This window comes from Tachysurus fulvidraco, chromosome 1, assembly GCF_022655615.1.
Source record: "Tachysurus fulvidraco isolate hzauxx_2018 chromosome 1, HZAU_PFXX_2.0, whole genome shotgun sequence".
Classification (NCBI taxonomy): Eukaryota; Metazoa; Chordata; class Actinopteri; order Siluriformes; family Bagridae; genus Tachysurus; species Tachysurus fulvidraco.
The window spans coordinates 51716388-51732729 of NC_062518.1; the positions used below are offsets into that span (position 1 = coordinate 51716388).

Consider the following 16342-nt stretch of genomic DNA (forward strand, 5'->3'; position numbering starts at 1 on the left):
AAGAGAATAAGAATGTGCTTTGCAAGCACATTAATAATAATAATAATAATAATAAGTATGCAAGAGAATAAGAATGTTGCTTTAGCAAGCACATTAATAATAAGTATGCAGAATAACAATAACGATGCTTTGCAAGCACCATTAATAAACCACCTCAGTCACGTTCATTACACACTTGACCGTGCCTGTAACATGACTGCTGATGACACACCAGACACATCACTGAAACAGGATAAAAGATTATAGTCCTAATTAAGCTCTAATTGTAGCAGGCATGTCACTCTGTGTAATCACCGTAAAACCCACACAATTTATTAACAAAAACAGCAGGGTGCAATCAACATGACAGCAAGGCCAAAGCCGAGCAACAGAGCCGAGCGACATCCTCAGCTGGGAAGAAGGCCCGGTCAAGTCCAGAACCGAGCCAAACAGCCTGAGCAATGCCTTCAGACCAGCTGAGTAGAGGAACTCTGTCACAACTGTCACGATGTGATGTCCAGTGTGAACAACCTTGTTGTTGTTAATGAGAATTATTCCAATAATATTTATGGAACATAACACAAGGCTGTTTTATTGTGATATCTGATTTATTATGACAAACTCACAATGGATTCAGATCATTAATATGTCTCAGTATTGGTGGGTTGTAATAGTTAGTTCTGTGGTGTCCTGTCCTCTGATTTGTGTGTTTGACACAAACACACTGACATTTCTGACATTATGGCTGTGTTTGTGTGTTTGAGATCAGTGTTCTGATATTTCATCATTTCTCTTCCAGGCTGTGGGAGTGTAATCTGACAGAGGAAAGCTGTAGAGTTCTGTCCTCAGTTCTCAACTCAAACTCCTCCAGACTGAGAGAACTGGACCTGAGAGACAATAAACTGCAGGATTCAGGAGTGAAGCTGCTCTCTGATGGGCTGAAGAATCCACACTGTACACTGGAGATACTGAGGTACACACACACACACACACACACACACACACACACACACCACACATACTATATTAGTGATGTATAAAGTTTAGTCTGTAATACTCGACTGGGTTCATGCTGCATGTCCTCTAACAAACACAGTAAACAGAAAACTGTAATTTATTTTAGAGACTAAAAAACACTAAACTTTCAGTTCTGTCATCTGTCCTTTTGTATAATTTGTACTTTCATTAGACTGCGTGTGCCCAATCTATCAACTTTTAGTTCCTTCTACAAACACATTTTATAGAAAAACAATGATAGAGTAAATAAACCACCTCGGTCACGTTCATTACACACGTGACTGTGTCTGTAACACGACTGCTGATGACATACAGACACATCACTGAAACAGGATAAAAGATTATAGTTCTAATTAAGCTCTAATTGTAGCAGGCATGTCACTGTGTAATCACCGTAAAACCCACACAATTTATTAACAAAAACAGCAGGGTGCAATCAACATGACAGCAAGGCCAAAGCCGAGCAACAGAGCCGAGCGACGTCCTCAGCTGGACAGAAGGTCCGGTAAAGTCCAGAACCGAGCCAAACAGCCTGAGCAATGCCTTCAGACCAGCCGGGTAGAGGATCTCTGTCACAACTGTCACGATGTGATGTCCAGTGTGAACAACCTTGTTGTTGTTAATGAGAATTATTCCAATAATATTTATGGAACATAACACAAGGCTGTTTTATTGTGATATCTGATTTATTATGACAAACTCACAATGGATTCAGATCATTAATATGTCTCAGTATTGGTGGGTTGTAATAGTTAGTTCTGTGGTGTCCTGTCCTCTGATTTGTGTGTTTGACACAAACACACTGACATTTCTGACATTATGGCTGTGTTTGTGTGTTTGAGATCAGTGTTCTGATATTTCATCATTTCTCTTCCAGGCTGTGGGAGTGTAATCTGACAGAGGAAAGCTGTAGAGTTCTGTCCTCAGTTCTCAACTCAAACTCCACCAGTCTGAGAGAACTGAACCTGAGTTACAATAAACTGCAGGATTCAGGAGCGAAGCTGCTCTCTGATGGACTGAAGAATCCACACTGTACACTGGAGAAACTGAGGTACACTCACTCACACAGATTTAATAAACACTACAACATCCAGTTCTCCTCTGTGGTAACTGTAATTGTAGTGATCTGATATATTGTCATTGTTGTGTGTGTGAGATGGAGAGTAAATGTACTGTTTATAAAGATTTTGTGTAGTTCATGTTTTCAATACTAAACCTGAGTGTGTTAAGTGTGAGAGTTTTCTTTCTTGCAGGATGATTAACTGCATTATTACAGATGAAGGTTGTGCTGCTCTGGCTTCAGCTCTGAGGTCAAACTCCTCATCACACCTGAGAGAACTGGATCTGAAGAATAATAATCCAGGAGAATCAGGAGTGAAGCTGCTCTCTGATCTACTGAAGGATCCACACTGTAAACTGGAGACACTACAGTGAGTTACTGACTTACTGTCTCTTTACTGTATGATATTGTGTAATATTCACTGTGTGCTGTAAAATGTCACATCTAATGTGTGTATTTATGCTTCTGTTGTTCATAGGCAATGTGTTTAAATGTGTCTGTAATTCTGTCCTGTTGTGTTTTTCAGCATTAAGGGTAAGACACTCACCAGGTCTGGTGTATGACAGGAGTCTCTCCTCAGACCTTTTTCCAGGATAAAGCAGTTATGGTGGTGAAGCGTTAGAACACGTCCCACATTTCCAGCAGTTTGGGAGCTGAATCATTCATATTCAGATGTAGAAGATCCATAACAATAACTGTGACTGATCACATCCTTTTATCCTCTCAGCTACAACTTCACACTTTAACATCTTTTACAATCCAAAGTCAAATCCTTCAGCATCTACACACAACACAGAGATATCATCACATCATCACACTGATTACACAAATACACATACATGTGTTACAGATGTTTACAGATAATTTTTCCTCTTTAATTGTATCTTAAACGATGCTTAAGGAGTCACATTTATGGACCTACCCAACTCATTTGGGCTTAAACAAAACATCACTAGAGCGACTCATCGTCTTAATCACACACTAGATTTAATAATATCACACAGAATAGAAATCATTCCTCAAAGTAATGACATCACAGACCATTACCTCAAAAATGTACACACTACCTGTAGAACAGACTAACTGTGTCTCACCACGTTATCGACTCGGTAGAACCATTATTCCGACCACCAAAGACAGATTCACAAATAACCTGCCTGATCTGTCTGGACTACTGTACCCTCAAACTCAAACGACCTAGATGTAATGACTAACAGCATCGGCGCTATATTGACTAGCACATTAGACACTGTTGTCCCATCATATTACAGAAGGTTAGAGACAAAACACTTGCAATAGTGTTGTGTATAAGGACAGTATGTCCAGCTATAGACAGGCTCTAAAAGCTGCTAGGGCGCTGAGCACCTGAGCAAACTCAGAAAATAACCAGAACAATCCCAGGTTTTTATTTAGCGCAGTGGCTAGTTTAACAAAAAAACAGAAATCTGAACACACTATTCCATCACAGTTCAGTAGTGAGAACTTTGAGATTCCTCACTGATAAAATTAAAAGCATCAGGAACACAATAGTGAGACAAACATGTGAGAGCAGCTTGTGACTCAGTCTCACCTAAAGTGCTACACTCACAACTACAGTGCTTTATAAATACAGGACAGGAAGAGTTAGATAAGCTCATTACTACAGCTAAATCAACAACTTGTTCACTAGACCCCATTCCAACTAAATTACTAAAAGAGGTGTTACATAAAGCTGGTGAACATCTTAATATTATTAACTCCTCGTTATCTTTAAGTTTCGTCCCTAAATCCTTCAAGTTGGCAGTTATTAAGCCACTCATTAAGAAACCTAATTTAGATCCAAATGAACTATCAAATTACAGACCTCTCTCACATCTTCCGTTTATGTCTAAAATACTAGAAAAGGTTGTGTCTGTTCAACTGAGCTCCTTCTTACAGGAGAACAATATCTCTGAAGAGTTTCAGTCAGGTTTCAGGCCCCATCATAGCACAGAAACTGCACTTGTGAAAGTCACAAACGACTTGTTCTTAGCTTCGGACCAAAACTTTGTCACTATTAGTTCTACTTGACCTTAGTGCTGCATTCGACACTATAGATCACAACATTCTTCTAGATCACTTACAAAATTACACAGGTATTCATGGTCAGGCTCTAAGTTGGTTTAGATCGAGTATTCGGTACAGATAAAGCACTTCTGCAGAGTACGAGTATTATACGAGTTAATAATACGTACTTTCTAACCAGTAGAGTTCTGGTAAATGTGAGTTCGTTCAGACGTGGTGCTTGCTTGGTAGAATGCGACTCGCATTGCATCTCTGACTGTCAGAGATTTTTTTCTTTTTTAAACCTTCAGCTGTCTCTAACCAGTAACCAGTCACTGAGTGTCTGACACGTTTTTGCTGAATTTCATAAAAACCTAAAGGTAGTAAGCTAGTGTTATAAATATTACAAATTAATTATTAAGCTACACTCACACACACACACACACACACATTCTTGTAATTAGAGCACTGTGGGGTCAGTAGTTCTGCCGGTGTGTTCTGGGGACACCACTTTCCTGAGGTTCTACTCATGTGAAAAAAATCTGGCATGTATAATTTAATTCTGGGAACATAAAGATCACTTGAAATTCTTGATTTAACTCTGAGTTTCTGTGCTTGTTTTTTTCACACCTAATGGGGACATAACGAGAACTCATCACTAATGGGAACCTAATTTGCATACACAGAAAATTAACCGATTTTCATGTTATAGTGGGGACATCACTAGATACCCAATTTGCATACACAGAAATTTGGCTGGTTTTTGTGTTGTAGTGGGGACATCACTAAACGTCTCTAATTTGCATACACACACATCAGGTCATTTATAACATCAAGGGGACATGGCTTAATAAAAACAAGTTGAGTATTTAACTTAACTACCTTATGAAAAATTACAAACCAAGGATGTGTAACACTACATGTAAAGAACAGATGACTTGTATTTTCTCTATTTGTTGATTTAAGCACCTCATGAGTTTGAAGAATTATTTACATCAAGGACTGTTAACCAAAACGTCACTAATTGCATACTCAAAATGGCAATTAATCTCTTTTACACAAATATGCATCAACACAATATAGATTACAGACTCATTTTTTCTGGAGCTTCCCTTTTTCATTAAATGAAAACCTTTAGATACCAAGGAACCTTTTATGGAAGGAGGTACCATGGCTATTACAGATTTCAAAGCTATAATCTCAAGTCAAGTCGTCACCCCTTTCCTTCACCAGATATTTTTGAGGAACAGAAAGGACACATGCATGAGGTACTGAACCTTACTGATTTGTCAAAGAATATCAAATACCAGTCATTTTGGCAAGTTACAACTGATAGATGCATCTTCTATTTCAGCTGCTTGAGCTATTTGCATATTGATCTGGAACTCTTTACTGAAGTAAAAACACTGTCAGTCAAAAAAAGCCCTTGTCAGGAAAAGCCCTGTTTATTTAACATAACAGACAACTTGAGTCTTGAGCTTCTTTACTGCCAAAGTCAACAGAAAGTCTCATTAAATTTACTAAAAGCTCACATGTACTATGAATAAACTCTCTCATATTTAGTGTAATACAAAGCTGTTAAAAGCACAACTCTTATTTACACTTACATCAACATCCAAAAGTAAATGAGTATTCTCTATAACATACTATAACAAGCACTGAACATTCTATAACTGGCTAGGCCTGACTAGCATTTACTTCATAATTAACTAATTACAAATAAATTGCATTCAAGTATTTGGATCAAAAACTTTCAGCAACCAAAATAAAAATTTTGACCCTTACAATCACCTCAAACCTTGCATACTGCACATTACTTAGTATACACAAATGAAAGGATTTTTTCCAAAACATGAATATGGCCTTAATCTTTATTTATCTACCTAAACTGACTACTCTAAAAAGTGGCAGCTAACAATTTAACAACATTTGCCAAGCTAGCTAGGCTAAACAAATAAATGGGCAGCACATTGGAGCTTTTATTGCCCAAACAAAAGGCAGTGGCAGTAAAATGAAAGGAGGTGGCCAAAATAAATTTGATTGGATGCAGTATCAATGTGTAGGTAAGGGTTCTTATAAATATTGAAATACTTGATCTGCTCCTGATTAGTTTTCTTATGAAATAAATGCTGACTGGTTCATTAACGTGATAGCCTAGAGATGGAACATAACTTAAAGAAGAACTAGAAAAAGTACCAAAGTGCCATTATCCATCTTATCTAATCATTCTTGTTTAGATCTCTCTTATAAGCTACAATGCGATTGTAGACATAGAATTTGACACTTTGCCAGTCTCTATCTTTAAGAGCTAAAGGCTCAGCTGTAATGCAGTATTGACAGGCCAACTTCCCTGGGACACGGCATGACATGATGAAAGTCTTCATATGTCTCTCCACTGCGGTGACCTCGTTTACTTCCCAAGCCTTCCTCTTTTTCAGAGTAGAAGTTTTACCTAAATGAAATAATTAAACACAAGTTACACAGCAAACACACAACCTTATATCTGACGTCAATTGTTGTCTAGCAACTGCTCTCTAATTACATGGACAGGCGATTCAATACTGTGTTGCATTCTGATTTATTGGCCTTGCATCCTCACACAGTTAGGGCTCTGTTACCTTTCTGATGGGTGGCCTTGTACTGGGAGTTTTATGTTGTTTTTTCCAGTTAACTAAAAGTTGACGATGAAATTTTGAGTCTTAAGAATGAAAAATCTTCAGTTCTCATGTTGGGAATTTCTACCAAAAGACAGGATCAATGCATTCATCAGGCGAGAGTCAGGCTACTGGTGGTGAATGTGTAGTGAATCACATTTTCTTGCTGATTTCTTATCACTGTTCCAATGGCCTATACTGTATATCAATCCATGAAGGTTATCAGCCCAACCACTATAATTTTAACTGAAACTACAACATGGTTATTGTTTAAATCAAATAACATGGTCATGGTCAATGTTATGGTCAAAACATGATATTTGCTGATTATAGCCACCAACCTAGCCTCAGCTCTGTAAAATATACAAGATATATACAAAAGAAAAATACATCAGATATATTAAGATAAATCAGATTTATTACCACACTCACCTTTAGAAGACCTTTGAAGAGAATTCATCTCCACGGTGTGCACGATTTCAGTGTCCACTGGTGGCACCCCGACATCTGCTTGAGTGTCTGTGGAAAATTTGTGGCAACTCCATGTAAAATTTTAACCATATTTAATTACTTTTTTAAAGCATACTATCTTTTTATATTCTATTACAATTAAAAAAAAAATAATCAGTGTAACAATAATCATGCTAGTTATTATTTTAAAAATCCTTACCTTCATGTTCTTCACATTTCTCACCTTCCTCACTCATTATTTCATCACTGTTTAACTCCATTTCCTCTGCAAAAAGTAGAGTGGTACGTTTGTCAGACTTTACACCACAGCCACTTTGTTTCATGTGTCTCATATTAACGAAATACAGTACTGTGCAAACATTTTAGGCAGGTGTGGGGAAAATGCTTTCAAAAATAAAACTTAATTGTTTACTTATCAATTAACAAAATTCAAAGTAAATACACAGGAGAGAAATCCAAATCAAGTCAATATTTGGTGTGACTACAGTTTTTGAAGGAACTCAGCAGATAGGTTGTTCCAAACAAATTGGAGAACTAAACACAGATCTTCTGTGGATGTTGGCTGCCTCAAATCCTTCTGCTTTTTCATGTAATCCCTGACAGACTCGATCAGGGTTCTCTGGAGGCCAAAACCATCACTTCCAGGACTCCTTTTTCTTCACTATTTGGAAGATAGTTCTTAATGACGTTGGCTGTATGTGTGTGGGGTTGTCCTGCTGCAAAATGCATTTGGTCATGATGGTATTGCATAATGGATATCTGCCTGTATTTCTCAGCATTGAGGACACCATTAATCCTGTCCAAATCTCCATTTGCAAAAATGTCTTTTGCTGCTGGCACTGCTGGACGACATCTGATGTCAAACGGAAGTGAGCATGTCTTGATGCAGCAGTATTTCATCTGCTGCATTAATTTTCCATGGCCAACCACTGCATCTACGGTCCTCAACATAGGCTGTTAGTGCTTCTTCAAAATATCTTGAAACCCCAGTCTGCTTTGGACTATTTGTCTGGGAGAGAACATGCTGATGCTGTAGAACTACCTTGTGTCTTGTTACTGTATGATGTGACATGAAACGGTCTTCCACAGCCTTACCTTAGTAGAAGAGTTTGTCTGTTCCTCACCCACATTTAATCTCCTACACAGCTTTTTTTGTTTCAACCTACATATGAAATTGATGATCATTAGCACCTGCTTGGTGTTACTGGTTAATCATACACCTGACTCTGATCCTACAAAATCCCTGAATTTGTCCAAGTGCGCTGGTTTGAAGCCAAAGGTTGGTCAAACCAGCTACTGATTTGATTTATGTTTTTCTTGTGTTTGCTCACTTAGTACATTCATAAAAATAAATATAATTTTTGAAAGCATCCTTAATTTTAAAGCATTTCTTCACATCTGTCTAAGCCTTTTGTACAGTACTATACTTAAAAATAGAAACCCATGACTGTAGATGAGCAAAATAACAAAAAATGTTTTTATATACTGTACCATTTGGATCAATAGTGATCTCATCCAAATTCTTGCCCTTAAACTGCCCAACTCTTCCTTGTTCTAACGCCATAAGCACTTTGCTGACTTTTGCAAGCTGTAGGGTCTTTTCAGGAAGGCGATAGTATTCCCGATGAATTCGGATATCATGTCCAAGAAAGTTTGCTAACTGATCCAAGTCCGTGTCCCTCAGATTTAGGACTCTAGAAAGAGTTGCTGCCTGTTTTCGTAATTTTGTGGATGTAAGTGCATATGGACTATCTGCACCACAATGCTTGGCAAAGTTACGGATGCAGTCAGAGCCTCTGTAATGCGACATTGCTGTTGGCCGAGCAAAAAGATAAACATTTTCCTTTAGCACTCCACAAGTCTCCCTGTTCTTTACGAGCAACTCCAATGCACCCAGCATTTTTGGTGTCAGTAGAACAGGAACTGGACGTCCTCTTTTTCCCCTGATGACAATTCTTGAGAAATGTCTGCACAGTTTCTTCTCAACTTCAGACAATGCCCAGTCTACATCAGCATGTGGATCAGAGGTGTCCCTGGTTAAAAATGCAGATAAAGGCATACTTGATACCTCTCCCTCTCTGCGGCGGTTGAACAGGATGATTTGAGTTAAAATGGTTTTGGCAAGTTCGGACCAGTATTTTGTAGAAGACACTGATGATAACTGCTTGACGCATTCATCTTGTGTTTTGTCAAGGAAGGTGTGAAGCTTTTGCACGTCCTTTGTAAATGGCAACACAGTAGGTGCATTCCACTTTAATTCTTCTATATTTCGTGCAGCTGTTGCAGAGATCAAATCACACCACCGTTCCTTATGCACATCTTGAAATCCAGTGACTTTCTGTGCCAAGTCAACATCCTTGTTAATCAAAGCTTTAGCTTTTGTAAGCTTACTAAGCTTCATTAAGCTTATTCCAAGTTTTTTTGCAAGTGAAGGTGTTCTGTATGTGTTGGTTTGATAATCATATCCACATGCATGTCTAACAGCTTTAACTGTCTTCATATAGTTCTGTGGATCTAGGAAATCTTCCATTCTTTTCAAAGATGCAACTTTGCTGCCACTGACCAGTAACCTTCCCAGCTCTCGCAACTTCTGTCGGACATATGCCTCATTCTTAGCAGATATTCCACCTTTGTTCAGCAAGTGTTCTCCCACCTGAATGATGCAGCAGTCATTTTTGACAGCAGCTGTGATTTCATCTAGATTCATGTGGCTTACTGTCTTCCATAATGCTTTGCTTATGTTTGAAGATACAGGTTGTGCATATGAACAGAGAGCTTGGACACGATTTTTTCCAGGTCTTGATATTTTATCTTTAGTGCTCAATTTACAGCTTTTCATATGCCTCCAGAGAACCTTCCGGGTAAACAGCCCTTGGCAATATGCACAATGCATAAATTCAGTGCCTTCTGTTTGATTTTGTGGTTGTCTGTACGGAACCAGTTCTCCTTCGCCTGACTTCATTACAGCTGCATTGTGTGCATAGTTGCCTCTGTGTCGAAGATCATTAAAAAACATTTTTCTTTGCATAGAACCCTTTGGAAACTGGCATCCTTCAGTTACTTCTTTTTCAGTGGAATGCACATATTCCAAATGTCTTGCCATCTTGTTATAAGGTTTGAAGCAAAACAGACAATAGTGTTTCTTATTGTATACCCTACCACCATCATGTTTTCTTTTGACTGAATTTACAACTACTCTTGCATTTTTCTGAACATTCGTTGGACTGATGCAAGCTACATCACTGTCTCTAACTTGAGAATGATCAGTTACTTCCATGGTCTCATGACTGCTTTTGTCCATGACATTTGGGGTGGTGCTATCAGGGACAGAACTGCTGGGAAGAACAGGGTCTGTGTCTGACCGACACAAATTTAAAGGTTTAACGATCATGCTACTCTCTGAACTGCTCTCATCACTGTCATCTTTGGAGTTTGGGACATATTCCTCTCCACTGTCTGGAGTAGAATCAAAGAGCTCATCTGAAGCATCAGGAATTAAGTCTTTCATCTAAAAATTAATAACAATTTAGTTAATTATGAAGAATTAGTCCTACACTTTCAATGAGAACAAAGTCAATTCAGTTGAACCTGAACAGTGTTCTACTGCAAACATCTGCCCCTCTATTAATTCCTAAATATTTGCACCTTTCTCAGGTACTTATAATTTTGAAAAGAAGTGTAGCTTTATAATGTCCTAGTCATTACTGACAAATCCTATGCTGTGGAATATTCTGAAACAAGCTCTGTTATGAACTACAAAACATGACTTAACTATAATATATTTAACTATAATTAATAATATAAATTGATGCAAGTATAATCATTTACATTACAGTATATGATGTGTACCAATTCAACATGAAAACCTTACAAAGACACTTTTGGTCCTCCTTAACCTTGGTATGCACATATCTTGTTCATCACTGTCTTCTGATGAAGAATGCTGAAACAAGATATTAGAAAATTTAGTGCAACCCAAAAAAGAATTATGTAATATAAAACAAAGTCTGTCCATTGCAAGAAAAAAATGTTCCATTAACTATAGGAATAAACTTTATTAATTTGGGGTTAGATATAGAACATATCGAAAAACTAATAATTAAGATGTATTTATACACAAATACAAATATACGAGTTGTTTTGTAGTTAATTCTTACATATGGCAGTAAACAGCTTTAACACATCATGGCCAAATCATACTTTCAGGGGACCTTTAACACAGTTCAGGTATAAGTAATTTGTGGGGACACTGTACAGACTACAAATATCACTTCCCCCATACCAAGACTTTCACACACACTAAACACACTAAAACCTGCTTTGTGGGGACTCCGTATGGACGTCACAAATCGACACAATTAAAAATAAGGGGCATGGTTTGGACACTTCAAATGTCACTCAAGTAATAGCTTTCTACACTACGTTTGTCGTCATGTACACCGAAGATGGATTTAAATCATGCTTAGTGTTCCTTGAGACAGTAAGCAGGTGGTAAAGTACAACAAAGAAAGAGAATGCTCTAGCAAACAGTACTACTATGACTGAGATGATGTACCTGTTCAGTCACTGATGCACTAGTAGCAGTATTATGATCCAGAAGAGATGTAGACTGTGATGGATGTTTTTCTTGGACATTGTTCTCATCAGGGTTGTCCTCCATAACCTGTAAATGTATTGGATATTTGGAAAATTTAGTGCACCCAAAAGAAGACTAGGTTACACAAAACAAAAATGCTGTCCCTTCCCAGAAAAAAAAATATATATTTGTTTTTATATAGAAAAATATATTTTTGATTATAAATTTAGATACAGAGTATTGGGGAAGAGTTACAATTACAATGCATTCAGCTACTCATACACATAGTTCTCTAGTTAATTCTTAAATATGGCAGTAAATTACTTTAACACATCATGGCCAAACCATACTTCCAGGGGACCTTTAACACAGTTCAAGATTAAGTGACTTGAGGGGACACTGTTCCAAGTAAACATATCCTTTCAACTATCTCAAGACACTCACACACAACTAACTGAAACCTATTTTGTGGGGACTCTGTATATAAACTATAAACCGGCAAAATTAAAAATAAAGGACAATATTTGAACACTTCAAAATGTTCATTACAAGAAATGTTAATTATTTCACAATAGGAATTAAGTAATTATCACATCCAGGTTATATATTGAATATTATGGCAAACTTTGAGAAATAGATACCTTGCTACGCCAAGGCCAGTCTGTTCCTCCATAATCATATGTAATTTCTTGTCCTTGTTTAATGTCTTTTAATGCAAAGAGACAAAGATGTGGCCTCCTATCCACTTCAATCTTCTTCATTCTGCAATTTGGGTGCTTGTGGTCATCATTAACAAGCCTACCAAAAGATCCATCTTCTTTTGCAGCATCAATACTTAATACAGAAGGGTAAAAGAAAAGACAAAATGTTCAGTGCCTGAATTAAGTGGACAGTTGTTGCAGAGGTAATGCACAACTATCGTGTACAACAACAAACATGTAGAGGTAATGTCCAACTATCAACCATAGTACAAATTAATTAAATTATCAGCTTACCACCAAGTTTTTCCCTTCCACTTGAAGTCGAACATAAACACACCACATGCATCGTGGTAAATTCTTCTCCTTCTTTGAGACTCGATGAAATCAATCATTTCTCGGTACTCTGCCACAAAATCACCTTTGTCAAATGAAGTTAGAGTGAAGATACCACTCCCTGTTAAAGAAAATACAGTGAACTATTTACTCAGGCAATGTAACAATAGTGATTTTAATACTCATTGGACTGTTTTCATGATTTTGTAAAATCTCTGTGATTCAGATTTTTTTTACACAAAAAAGCATGTTTGTACATTTCTTACCTTTCTCTGAACTTATGTACTTCACCTCTAGCTTAGATGTCTTGTCACTCTTGGTAGTGACATAATAAATGGCATCTGTGAGAGGGCTGATCCTTCGTGGCATTTTAACTCTACCAGAAAATGTTAGTGTGATTTTTGAGTTTTTCTTTTCCCAGTGATGTTTCTGATGATGAAAACATGTTTGTAAGTGTAATAAAGCACGTTGTTCAGACAGATCAGATCACAGTTACAGCACTGAGTCGCACCACACCAAGATTATTAACAAAACAAATTCATATCTACTAATGAGCTGTGCTTGGCCAGGCTAATAATATATAACTTTTTTTTTTAACAGACCCCATAATTATTTAAATATAGGCCTCTACCAAAGGGTTGCCCAATCAGCTTGTGTTACATTTTTTAAAAATTGTTAAAGAAATATAATAAGTCAACATGTGGGCTACCAAACGGTTGCACAGAACATTAAAGAATTAAGCTTGATTTTTTTTTTATATAAATTAACTATTCGACTGCGTGGTGAAGCTAGTTGGATTAAAGTATAAACACCACTAAACATTCCCATTTCAACTATCGGAGTTGTTTTATTATCAGACTTTCTAATGTGCTTGATAGAGAAGGCGTGCGCGAGCTCAGCTGGCAATTAAAGTCCGCTGGCATAACAATCCATTTAACCACTTTACCATTGCTATTAATTAAAAATAACGTGTTGAAACACGCAAATAAAAAGCTACAAACATAAAGTACAAAACCAAACAACTTACCTTCGGTTATATTTGGTTTTGAAGAAGTTGGAAAATCTCTCATCAGCGCAATTGGAAACAGCCGTGTAATTAGTTAACCAGTGACCGCGGGGGCAGATGGGTATTGTAGTTCTTATCCTACTTCCTGTGAGGTGTTCACGAACCATTAGCGCAGTCAAAAAAACTACACTCCGCCATAACGAGACTGAGGGATTTCATTTCACCGTTTTAGATTTTAAAAAGCGTAATTTGACACATAGTACGAAAATCGAAAGACTGAAATATGGATTAGTATTAATGACTCATAATGATTTGGGAAAAAAATTTTTGATTTATAAATATATCTTAACAAGCTAGCTATCTACCAGTTTAATTAGGCTCTCTACATTTTCTGTTTATTTTAACTTATACTCAAATAGCCAAATTAATGACAAATTGAACAAAACTTTAAACGTATAGTCTTACCTCTTTGTTTTATAGCTAATACAATGTTTAAGTGGCAGTCAAGCTACTGCGCATGTGCAGATTACGCACGTACGACACAGAGCAAACCGTTCACACACACACACCTTGTCCAGACCATGACTTATGGGCCAGAACTAAAAAACACTTGAGGCACCTATTTAAAGCCTCTCTAACACGTTTTAAAGCTTTACCCTTCCGGGGACGTGGATTCTTGTCCCCATAAAGATTTTGGTCCCCATGATGTTGCTGTGTAAACAGAGTGTTGTCCCCAGAAAGTGATAATTACAAACACAAACACACACACACACACACACACACACACACACACACACACACACACACACACACGGTGTGGAAATAAAAAATAAAAAAGAACCAAAGAAATAAAAAAAATCACACTGATCATAAAAAAATTAAAAGTTTAAAAAATAAAGTTATGTTGTTCATTACATTTTACTTCATAATTGCATTGTTTTGTTTTCATTGTTGCAAAACTTCTGTAATATAGTTTGTTTGCTATCGTGATCAAAACCATTGATCTGAAGCTCAATCCTGATGCTGTCCTGTAAATATTTTTCTAATCAGCAATAAATATAACAATTTCTGATCGACCCATATCTATTGCATGCTTAAATTAACATACCGGTTAAAGCCCCGCCCATTTCAAGACAAGCCCCTACTTCCGGGCTAGGCCCCACCCACTCTGAGTACAGATACAGATACTTCATATGGTTAACAGATACAGATAATGCTGTACTCGCTCATCCCTAGTTTAGATCCTACCTGTCTGATCGATACCATTTTGTAGAATTAAATGGTGAATCCTCCAGTTTACTACCAGTTAATTATGGGGTCCCTCAAGGATCAGTCCTTGGACCTCTGCTCTTCTCGATATACATGCTTCCATTAGGGAACATTATTAGAAGACATGGGATTAGTTTCCACTGCTATGCTGATGACACACAGTTATATATCTCATCAACACCAGATGAAATAGCCAAAGTGCCAAATTAACTCAATGCCTTAGAGAGATAAAAGATTAGATGAACTGTAATTTTCTGTTATTAAACACTGATAAGACAGAAATACTACTTATCGGTCCAAAAACCAGTGCACAGAAACTCTCACAATTTAACTCCCATTTAGAGGGATGTACTGTTATTAGTAGCTCGACAGTGAAAGACCTGGGTGTTTATTAGACAGTAACTTGTCTTTAAACTCATATCACCATATTACAAACACAACCTTCTTCCACCTTAGAAATATTGCCAAGCTGAGAAGCATCATGTCTGTATCTGATGCTGAGAAGCTAGTTCATGCGTTCATGACCTCTAGACTGGACTATTGTAATGCATTACTAGGTGGTTGTCTTGCATCTTTAATAAATAGGTTACAGTTAGTCCAAAATGCAGCTGCCAGAGTTCTCACTAGGACAAGAAAGTATGACCATATAACCCCAATGTTATCATCTCTACACTGGCTACCTGTTAAGTTTAGAACTGATTACAAACTGCTGCTACTTACGTACAAGGCTCTTAATGGTTTAGCTCCCATGTATCTAACTAGTCTTCTAACACGTTACAATCCTTCACGCTCTCTGAGATCACAAAACTCAGGACTTCTGGTAGTTCCCAGAATATCCAAGTCTACTAAAGGTGGTAGAGCGTTTTCTCACTTGGAAAACTTTGGAATAGTCTTCCTGATAGTGTTTGGGGCTCAGACACACTTTCCCAGTTTAAATGTAGATTAAAAACTCATCTCTTTAGTCAGGCGTACACATAATACATCCCATAGTATTGTGCACTATTATATCAGAATTGCAAATATTATGAACAGCAGATATGTTAATCCCTCTCCATTGCTTCTCTCTTCTACCCATCCTGAGGCATCCAGAAATTATACCAACCCTGATTGTCTTCCGTGCGATGAAGATTTTGGACCTCCACTGAGATGAGACCGACCCAGCGAACCCTGAGGCATCCAGAGATCTACCAGCTACACTTAGACTCTGCTATACTATAAAGATGTGAACTCCATGTGATCTTTTGCATCTATACA

At 37.4% G+C, this 16342-nt stretch overlaps 1 protein-coding gene across 3 annotated transcripts; it reads right to left on the minus strand.

Annotated features, from left to right (window-relative positions):
• Positions 1-5507: 5507 nt before the first annotated feature.
• Positions 5508-14128, minus strand: LOC125141188. Of its 3 annotated transcripts, none has more exons than XM_047813433.1 (8): positions 12775-14128; positions 12421-12613; positions 11759-11866; positions 11075-11146; positions 8695-10306; positions 7403-7468; positions 7165-7251; positions 5508-6530 (listed from the first exon to the last, which is right to left on the minus strand). In XM_047813433.1, the coding sequence occupies exons 1-8, from the start codon at positions 12870-12872 to the stop codon at positions 6298-6300; spliced, it is 2469 nt and encodes an 822-aa protein (XP_047669389.1). In that variant the 5' UTR covers positions 12873-14128; the 3' UTR covers positions 5508-6297. The 3 variants fall into 3 exon arrangements, with proteins under 3 accessions (XP_047669389.1, XP_047669380.1, XP_047669373.1); XM_047813424.1 differs by having other exon boundaries at positions 7165-7239; positions 8695-10711; XM_047813417.1 differs by having other exon boundaries at positions 8695-10711.
• Positions 14129-16342: the final 2214 nt, after the last annotated feature.